Consider the following 10386-nt stretch of genomic DNA (forward strand, 5'->3'; position numbering starts at 1 on the left):
GTGTTTCTAGCCGGCCTCCACCCACATGCAGAGCTGTGCAAGGGGCCCGTCGCAGCCAGCAGCAGCCTCTGCAGAGTCCACCCCAGCAGATGCTAAGAGACCAATGCCACTGGGTGGTCTGTGGCCGTCGGCCCAGAAAGCAGGAAAAGCCCCACAGCGCCTCACCCCCACTTGCCTCCCTTCCCTCCTGACACCCCGGGAGTCTCCCCCAAGCTGCCAGGACAAGGGCACGCCTCCCTGCAGGTGTTCCCAGGGTTATGGTCCACACAGCGCTGCTAAGTAAGTATGCTGGCCGGTGGTGTGAGATGGGGTGGGAGCCCCAAGGGAAGGGGCTGGGCTGTGGGCAGCGTTCTTGGGGGCAGCCTTGCCTGGGGATGGCATGGGGTAGCCTGCCTGGGGAGGCTGAGCAAGGCAGGGCATGAAGTCCAAGCGTTTCAGCCAGGTGGGGGCACTCTGGCTTCTCCCTAACCAGCCCCACCTCCCCCATCTTCCCTACAAAACATCTTGCATCCAAGTTCTCTGTCTGCCTCTGCTTCTGGAAAATCCAACCCTCACTGGAGAAGAGTCAGTCACCTGGGATTTGGAGCTGGGTCACTCACGGCCCACTGGCAATGGGGACCCATCACTGGTCGGCGGAGACAGCCAGCCGCTGGCACAAGGTGTCGTCCTGTGTAAAACCGGTTCCAGGATCCAGTGAGAGGGCTGGGGAAGGGTGTGTGCTGGGGGCCCAGCTGCCGTGTTTGACGAGTGCACAGACACGAGGGGTCCAAGGAGAGGGTGAGTAAGGCGCAGGCAGCCGAGACCTCACTGAGGTCCCCGGGCTGGAGTGCGGAGAAGCCGGGTGGGGGCAGGGCAGTCTCAGCTCCTGGTCAACACCCAGCCAAGGCCAGGGCCCCCGTCTGGAGAACCCAGGACCCTGGATAGGGAGGAGGCAGTGTGTGGTGCCTGAAGGTTTGTCCCCAGCCTCTTAGGAAGCTTCCGAGCCTGCAGACAGACACGGCCCACCCTTGCTCCTCCCCCGTCAGGCCCTGGCCCCCTTGGGTCCTAGGGCTGACCGAGTGAAGCACCAGCAACATCCAGGGAGCAGGGAATGGGCTGCAGGCCCGGCCAGCTCGGGGCACACCAGGGGGAGCACTGGTGGGACTGGATGCTGAGGCGCCTGATGGGGAAGCCGAGACCCAAGAGCCGTGTCCCGAGACACAGGGTTTGACACCCTGGCAAGGCCCCTGCAGGTGGAGCAAACCTGGAGCTTCCTAGAAGCGTGGGCAACACTCCCACTTTTGCCGGGCAGGGTGAAGATGCCGGAACTGCCGTGGCTGGTGGAGCGTGGGCGTGGGCGAGCACGTGGTGGGAGCCACCAAGCACCGGTTCCCTGGGAAGACCAAGGTCACACTGCTCACCTGCGCCATGCTGGTTAACAGGGATGGGCAGCTGTGCCGCAGGAACCAGCATCACAGGGTTTGGCTTGCCGAGGGCGGAGGGAATCAGACCCCTAAACAGCAGAGGCCATGAGGCTGAAGGGCGCCAAGGGGTCTGCAGGGTTTATGGGATGGCAGCAGAGCAAGGCAGGGCCGCCAGCGAGGGCAGTGCTCAGGTGGAGCCGGCGGAGGGGTCCAGGAGGGCTGAGTGCGGTCACCCTGATAAAGAGCCCCAGTTGGGCCCACACTGTGCCTGAGTTCATTTTGAGCCCCGGTATCTGCTGACTGAAGAGGTGGCCAGACCTGCGAGACTAAGGACCTTCCCGCCATCAGCAAGTGTGCATGACGAGGACCTTCCCAGGGACTGTGTGCACTGGAGAGAACGTGCTGGCATTGGGGAGCCACGGGGCACACAGGCCCTGAGCTGACACTGGTCCCCAGAGGTCCCCAGGGCTCCATCACAGTGGGACACACGACAGGCAGTCAGTACCGGAGTCCTGCCCAGGACCAGCTGGCATGAGCCCACAGACCCACCAGGGCACATGCTGGCCTCTGAGCCTGCGACTGGGACGGACACCTGGGGAGCGACCGACACTCCTGCTGCATCTTTGGGGTAGAGGCGGTGGTGGGAAGGCCAAGAGGGACGCACTAGAAGCCAAGAATGTCCCCTCCTGCCCGGGTCCCAAAGCAGCAATGGCATCTCGGGAGAGCGGAGAGAGGGTGGCGGCCTGGCTCTCTCTTCATTGGGTTCAGTGTGGCCCCGTGGGGTGGGATTCCTGGAGTGCCACGTGACAGCCAAGGTGCAGCAGGCCCTGGAGGCCCAGGTACCGGGGTTGGCCATCGCCTGGATGAATACACCACAGATCAGAAGCGGCTCACAAAAAGGGATCAGTGGCAGTCCTCCCCACCGGTGTCTGGAACTGTGCAACGTGTGTGGTGGACAAAGGCACTTGCAGTTCTTCCAGGGACCTCTGCCGTAACACAGGACAGAGAGCAGCCGGCCAGATGCCCTGAAAAGCACAACACTGACCTATGACCTTGAAGACAGGATGCTGATGGCGTCGGAGAGGAGGCAGCCAGGGACAAACGACGCCAGGCCGAAGCTGCCGCACCGGAAACGTGTAGGGGCTGGGGGCTAGATTCCCGCCAGGCGTCCCCTCCAACCGCATTGGGCACCTTCCATCAGAAGGAAACACGAGGCCTCGGGACCCTGCAGGCTCCGGAGGGAGCGCATTCCACACCCAAGAACATGGTCCCAGCTGGTAGGCGAGACGGCCAAGGCAGCCAGGTCCAGCGGAGCCAGCCCGCACAGGGGGATGACGGGCACCCACTGCGGCCCCCAAAGTCACGGAATCCTGCGCTTTTGAGGTCTCCTGTCAGGTGGTGGCCTAGGACATGCGTAAGCAGGTCCTGACGGAGGACTTCGGCCAGAGCTGCCCAGCAGGAGGGTGTGTCCACCACCATCAGGGCTGCTTTGGGGACAGCGGCTCCTGAGGGCCCAGTGGCCAGCCCAGGCAGGGTTTGCTCCAGAACTCTTCATGGGGAGCCCACCACATTCTACTCCGACGTGGACACAGCCCGCACAGGCACTGAGGAAGCCCTGGAGGAATACCTTGACCCCAACTGTCCCATCCCAACCTGCACCATCAGGCGCCTCACAGGCCTGCCGGCCCACAGGCACAGGGTTCTAGGGCAGCTCTGACTGGCTAGAGCCTCCAGCTTGGGCACTGCCCTGCGGGGGATTTCTTTGATCAGCCCCTCACTGTTCACCCCGAGTTCCTGCACCCCAATAGGCAGCACCACTGGCTTCACCCGAAACCAGCAGAGGCCAGTGGATGAGGGAAAGCTGTGGTGGGGCTCTGCACGCAAGGAGACCGAGCCCCACCCTGCTGCTTAGGAATCCATGTCTGGAGACGGCGAGGACCCAGCTGCCACTGCAGTGCTGCTGGAGGGCCACTGACCCAGCAAGCGGGGGGGCTAGGGGCAGGGCCATGGCAGCTTCCTGCAGGTGAGCCAGGAGGGTGGCTGGTGTGCCCAGGACATGGAGGGGCGACAGTGGCACAGGTCCCAGTGGGCACACAGACACCAGGGCTCCAGAGAGGGGCGTGATAGGGGAAGCAAGGCCCAAATCAGGCTCACTGGGTGCTATGGTTTGGTGTCCCCGCCCAAATCTCCTGTGTGATTGTAATCCCCAGCGTGGGGAGGGGCCTGGTGGGAGATGACTGCATCGTGGGGGCAGCTTTCCCCTTGCGTCTTTGTGACAGTGAGTTCTCGTGAGATCCGGTTGTTTAAAAGTGCACAGCACCTTCCCTTCGCGCCCTTCCTTCTCCAGACACGTGAAGACTGCCTGCTTCCCCCTCACCTTCTGCCATGACCGTAAGCTTCCTGAGGCCTCCTCAGCCACACTTCCTGTGCAGTCTTCAGAGCTGAGTCAATTAAACCTCTTTTCTTTATAAATCACCAGTCTCAGGTAGTTGTTTATAGCAATGTGAAAACGGACCAATATGCTGGGTCTCCCCAGGCATGAACGAAGGAGGGACTCAGGAAGTGAATGGAATTTAAAAGGGATTAGTGGCTGGGGCTGGTGGCTCGTGCCTGCAATCTCAGTGCTTTGGGAGGCCAAGGCAGGAGGATCACTGAGGCCAGCTTAGGCAACCATATACTGAGACTCCTAACTATTCAAACATTTCAAAACTAACCAGGCATGGCAGTGTGCTCACGCCACGGCACTCCAGCCTGGGCGACAGAGCAAGACCCTGTCTCTAAAACAAAAGGGATCAGTGGCAGTCCTCCCCACCAGTGTCTGGAACTGTCTTCTGCTCTGTTCAGTGACACTAAGGTCTCATGGCAGCATTCGGTGTGTGGAACCGAGAGGCCTGGAGAAATAAGTAATCCTGGTATACTGCGCAGGTGAACTCCGGCTGAGGCAGAGGAGCCGTCCTGATCCAAAGATCCCTGTCCAGGTGAAGCTGGGCTCCCCCTGAGCAGCTCCTGCTCCAACACTGTTTCCGAGATGTCCTTCGCCACAGCCTCAGCAGCGCCTTCACGGGCCCTCCCCTCCCCCTACTCCTGAGTCTATTGGTCTCCCCAAGGCCAGGGCTTGACCTGCCCGGCCGGCCTCAACCTCAGCCTCAGCCTCCTGGCCTGGGGCATGCTCTGTGCCCATCCCTCCAAACTTCTCCCCTCCTCCCCACTCACCATCTCCTCCTGAACCCTGCCCTGCCTGGGTTGGCTCTGCCCACCTCCCAGGCCCCGGGCCCTCTGGGGCCATCTTCCTCCTCACCATCTCGGCAGGCACCCAGCCCCCCACAGCAGGCTCAGCAAGAGCAAATGCAGCCTGGAGCTACTTGGAGCATGACTGCTCTGCAACTCCTCAGTGCTGGTGTTTATTTATAAAGTTACATCCTAAAAGCGATTCAGACAATAAATAGTTCTAAAGAAAACCCACTGCCCTCCCCTCTGGGTGTGAGGCCTCTTCTAGAGTCCACCGAGGAGAGTCTGGGAGGGATCCTGCGGTCTCAGCTGTCTCAGTGGCACCACAGAAGCCACCGAGTTTCCCGCCTTTACTGCAGCACCTGCGCACCCCCAGGGCTGCGTCTCTCACAATGGAGGCTTCCTGTGGACCCCTAGGCAGCAGCCGCCTGGCAGGGCTGGGAGGCGGGCCAAGACCCAGGACCAGCCGCCAACAGTGCCTGGCTGGCTGGCCCAGCCCCCGACGACGAAAGGCTGGCCGGCCCAGCCGCTGGGAACCCTGCAGGCCCTCGGCTCCAGTCACCTGAGCTGGCATGGGGCCACACAGCTAGGTTTTCATCACTGCCATGACGGAGACCTGCGAGGAGAGATGGGGGCCTAGGCGGTGGCAGCACTCACCCCTTCTCACCTCCCCGCCAGCACAGCCAGGGAATGGGATGCAGCCCAATCCCCCAGCCCTTTGAGGCGCCACCCGGGGCTCTCACAGGAACTGTCAAGGCACCTCATGTCCCAGGCAGAGGCCACCCACCTGAGGCTGCGGAGACCCTAGGCAGGCAGGTGAGCAGGCTGGGGGCTGCATACGTACCTCCTGGAGGAACTGGCCCAGCACCTCCTGGCTGTGAATGGATGGCCTGCGGAGAGATGCCAGGTCACCGCCCCCACACCCCACCGGCACATGAGGGGCTGTGCACTTCTGCCCACCCCCCGCAAGCCTCTCCCCCCAAGCCCAGACCAGCAAGGAAGGGTTCCCAGGCAGGCAGGACAGCCCTGCTCTGCCAGGACAGATACGAGATTGGGGGTGAGGGGCAGGCAGGAGAGACGTGGGGGATGGGCAAGGGCTAAGACTCCAGGACCCTAGCCTCCAGCAGGCCGCCCAAGTACCAGGGCCCCACCTGTCAATCTTGATTGCGATGGTCACCGTGAAAGCCCCCTCTGTGTCCGGCAGGTATGTGGAGGGCACGACCCTGTAGGTGCCTGCAGGCAGGAGGCAGAGCCGGCTCACCTCCTGGGCATAGCGGTGCGGCACGCAGCTCAGCAGCGGCTCCTGCAGTAGCAGCGGGAGCGCATCCGGGCTCCTGCCACCCTCTGGGACCTGGGGAGGCACCGGCTCAGACTGAGGGGCCGGCCGTGGGGTAGGGGGCACAGCCCGGGGCTACCTGCTTGGACGCCCTCAGCCCTCCTGAGTCACACACAGCCCCAGACACTGGACTTGCGTCCTATGCAAGGCCTGATCACCCCTGCCAGAAGGTGCCGGCAGCAGGGCCCTAGCCTGGAGGCCCGTCGCATCACCAGGGGCTTCATTTTAAAACCTGGGACTGCCCAGCCCGCCCCAAGGGTGCTCTCACTGGACCCTGGGACGTGTTTTCCTCAGAGCTTTGGGGGATCTGAGCCAGTTGCCTGGGGCAAACAGTGAGGCTCTGGGAGTCCCGGCAGCCCACCGTAAACCAAGGGGCACAGAGTCTTCCTCATCTGGGTCCTGCATTCCAGGGGACACTGGTCGGCGGAGAATGGACCTCGGGACACAGTGAACAAGGGGCCGCCAGCTGAGCCCAGTGACTGTGGACTTCCTAAGACGCAGGGGTTGCTGTGGCCGGCCAGCCTGGGCCTCCCCTGCTCTCACCTGAGTCCATGGGGCTCCCGTGTCCCTAAAGCCCAGGGCTCGGCCTGCCCCGGCTGGACTCAAGCTCAGCCTCCGGGCCCCTACAAACTTCTCCCCTCCTCCCCACTCACCACCTCCTCCGGAAACCCGCCCTGCCTGGGTGAGCCCTACCTCCCAGGCCCCCGGCCCTTCTAGAGGCCATCTTCAACCTCGTCCGTGGGAGGATGGAGATGGGGGAGAGCCCCGTGTGGTTCCAGGCGGCACCTCGAAGGGCAGGAAAGCTGGGGCTGCGTGCCCACGTGACTGAGCCCAGAGCCCTCTGCTGGAACTGAGGCCAAGATGCAAATTCTCTGAGGGCCCCTCTGTTCCCCCTTCCTCCCGTGGCGAGGAGCTTGCCTGGAAGACATGGAAGCCAATGGGGTGGAACTCGGTGTCACCGGGCCGGCAGTGCTGATGCAGAGTGATGTGGATGCAGCGGGGGCCAGGGCCCTCGGGAACCAGGAAGGGGAAGCAGGGGTTGGTGGGGTAGGAGGCAAAGTTCCTGCTGCCCCCCGCCGTGTGGCCGGCTCTCCACGAGCCCCGCAGCTGCACGGTCCCCCACTCCCCCGCAGGCAGGACTGCCCCAGCGGCGGCGTTCTTGGCCACTGCCCTGACGGCACTGCCAGGGAGACAAACATGGGAGGGTGCTGGTGGTAGGTCCCAGCAGCCTCAGTCCCCACACGGACACCTGCCAGCCCCGAGGGAAGGTGCCCGAACCCTGCCTCGGAGGACAGGCCACGCTGCACGGTTCCTCTCACCTGAGGGAGACCCGCCCGGTGGAGAAGACTCGGAGCAGGAACTGCCCAGGTGCGTCCTTCAGGAAGGTGCTGGGGACAGCCAAGTAGTAGCCCGGTGAGAGTTCGCAACGCAGGTGGACCTCCCGGTCATATGCGTGGCACGCGGTGCCAGCCACGGGAGGTGTAGACAGGACCCTGGGCAGACTGACCCGCCGCTTCTCCACCTGTGAGCAGGGGCAGAGGCCCAGTGCAGAGAAGAGGCCAGCGTCAGGCGCCTTGGCCTTCCTGCTCCGAGCACAGCAGCCTCTGGAGGCAGCAGATGACAGTGCCAAGGCCGGTCAGCGCCTTCCACCCTGTCAGGGGCCAGCTGAAGATGCCCGCCTGTCCAGGGCTGCACTTGGCCCTGGGGCCACCGTTTGGAGCCTAAAAGTCCTCCCCTGTAGAAGGTGCCATGGCCCAGGCAACCCGGGGGCTGCTGGACAGTGGGCCTTCCAGCACCTTCTTTTGTAAGAGGAAAGGAACATCATGGGGCCACATCCATGAAGGAACAGGGAACAGTGTGGTACCAGGTGTCACACCCATCAGGGCACACCAGATTAAAACCCAGCCCCTAAGCAAGCGGCCGGCACATCCTCGCCCACACTCAGGCCTTTGCTCCCAGGCGCCCCCATCAGTTCTTCCAGGAAACAGCACATTTTGTGAACCAGTGGCCGAGCCTGGGACTGACCAGGCCTCAGAGCAATCCCATGAGGCCCGGGTCAGGACCCTGCCTGGCAGGGGAAGAGACTGAGGCGGGCAGGGAGAGGGCACGGCCGATGCTGGGTGACGCAGCAGGCTGCAGAGCTGGGACTGGCCCAGGCAGGTCCTCAGCCAGCACTCCGCCTCCGCCCCAGAAAGGCATGGCGCTGTCGGGAACCCTGGGCTCGGCGCCCCGTGGGTCCTGTCCTGGCTGCAGCCTCTTTTGCTTCCTTTGGCCAACGAGGCCCAAGGCCAGGCAGAAAGAAGCCCAAGCCGGCAGTCTCAGGTCATGGCCGGGTCGGAGAGCACCAGCAGGTACAACCCCGTGCCGCAGCCCGAGGAGGTGGAGGCTGGTAGGGCCTGGGGCAGAGTCCCATGTGTCCCGGCAGGACTGCTCCGAGAACCCAGACCTCCATGGGCCTCCACGCCACATGTGCCATGGAGCGTGAGCCACGTGGGGCCGACTTACCTTCCAGATGTGCAGGCCCACAGCCTGGTAGTGCTTGCCCGGGATGCCCGCTGGGCTCCATGAAGTACGACTGTCACCCACCAGCGCCCGCGCCCAGCCTGCCCCGTCCGCCGCATGCATCCTGGATCTCTGCAGCACGGCCACGTACACCTCGCTCGGCTCTGAGACCCGCAGCCAGAATTTGGGGTTGCTGGGAAAGCCGCTGTTGTTCCGGCAGCCTCCTGCTGACTGCCCCTTGACCCAGGCCCCAGGCAGCGCCCCAGTGTGGCAGAGCAGCCTCTCTAGTGAGGGAACACAGGTGTCAGCTGCAGGACAGGGCTCCAAGCTGGCCTCCCACCACGCCAACCCCACGAGCCCCGCGGCCACAGGCAGAGCCAGCCCCTCCCACGAGCCTACGCTCCTCCCGGCTCCCGGGACAGAAGCATCCCTCCACACTAGAGAGAAGCAAACCGGGCACTGCCCAGCCTCCTCGCCTCGGCAGCAGAGCACACGCCCAGCACAGCCCTCGGGGCACCACCTGTGTAGAGGCTCTGCAGGTGGCCAGCCTCCGTGATGGGGAAGCCGACGGTGATCTCGTCAAACTCCCTGAGGAACTCGTCCTCCTCCACCCAGAACTCCCCTTCCTGGAGCTGGGACAGGAGCTCAGACGCTACTGTTGCATCTACCTGGCTCCAGCCTTCACCCCTGCAAGAAACCTCAACTCAGCAGAAGCCCCTCCCGAAAACTGGTAGCATCAACTGGCAGGCTGGCTGGGGGGTCCCTGGAGGGGACCCAGAGAGCCCGGAGTTCCTGCCAGCGCCCTCTCGGCCCAGCTCTGCAGCTCCGCGCCCCCGCCACACACGTGAAGCAGCCTGCAGCACAGGCCTTCCGGGCAGCAGCCACCCACCGGAGCCCTCTCTTTTCCCAAAGGAACCTCGCGCCTCTGAACGTGTCTTCCTAAGACTGCTGCCTGAGCTCATGACGATGTCTGCCCTATCGAAACCCCAGGCTGCAGCCCCTGGCCACCTCAGCAGCCATCACAAGGACTATCTGGGGCCAAGAGAAGCATGGTATCACATGAGCAGGGGCTCAGGGGCCTTGCTGGAGATATCCAAGTAAGGTCCTAACAGCTGAAGGTGACCAGGACACAGGCCAGGTTGGCACTGGGCCCCCTCCCGAGCACAGTGAGGCCCTGTCACTCACCCCTCTCTCCAGAGCCCCTGCCAGCACCGCCGGCCCCAGGGGTTCTGGATCCGCAGCAGCAGGACGCTGTGGCCCGCCGGTCCCTGAAGCTCCCGCAGGTCCGAGACAATGAAGGCATGGAACTCCCCCAGCTCCCGGGCACCTGCGTGAGGAACAGCTTGGGCACAGGCACGAAGGGCACCATGAAGTCCCATGTGGACGAGGACACACAGGCCTCCGTCTCCTTCTCTGGACGTGCTCCAGCCCACCCGACTGCGGCGAAACAGATCCCCATGGACCATGGGAGCTCCCTTCCTAGCAACTTGCCTGTCAGCTCAGGAGCGTCTCAGAGCAAGCACCGGGGCCCTGACTCGGCTGCCATCCGGGTCCGGTGCTGGGTAAGTCAGCCCTCCTCTAGGTCAGTCATCGCCCATACCCATCAGTGCCCGATGCCTGGCAGAGTGCCACTTCCCAAACACACCACACAGATGCATCTGCAATTGCCAAGAACCCAGAGAGGGCTCTTCTTGGCAAAGCCCGTGGCAGGCAGGCATCCGGATACTGCCCTGACTAGAAGCCACAGGAGGTACGGAGGCCTAGGGGGATGACAGCTCCACCTGGCCAGAGACCTTGAGACAGACGGGCACAGAAAAGAAAGAGCCAAACAGAGCAGGTGCCGCATCTGTGGTGGGCAATGGTCTAGAGTGGAGGGGCTCCCGGAAGGACTCAGGTCCTGCCCATGCCGCAGCCCCC

The 10386-nt window shown here is 63.5% G+C and overlaps 1 protein-coding gene across 1 annotated transcript in view; it reads right to left on the reverse strand.

Moving 5' to 3' along the window:
- Window positions 1-5129: 5129 nt before the first annotated feature.
- CAPN10 (calpain 10) overlaps window positions 5130-10386 on the reverse strand; it is a 12105-nt gene continuing 6848 nt past the window's right edge. The window contains 8 exon segments of the mRNA XM_017510759.2: window positions 5130-5247; window positions 5476-5521; window positions 5783-5982; window positions 6886-7147; window positions 7287-7489; window positions 8473-8753; window positions 8990-9156; window positions 9655-9796. Coding sequence (XP_017366248.1) covers window positions 5218-5247; window positions 5476-5521; window positions 5783-5982; window positions 6886-7147; window positions 7287-7489; window positions 8473-8753; window positions 8990-9156; window positions 9655-9796 — 1331 coding nt within the window. The 3' untranslated portion in view covers window positions 5130-5217.

The sequence above is a fragment of the Cebus imitator genome, unplaced genomic scaffold, assembly GCF_001604975.1.
Source record: "Cebus imitator isolate Cc_AM_T3 unplaced genomic scaffold, Cebus_imitator-1.0 Scaffold443, whole genome shotgun sequence".
NCBI lineage: Eukaryota > Metazoa > Chordata > Mammalia > Primates > Cebidae > Cebus > Cebus imitator.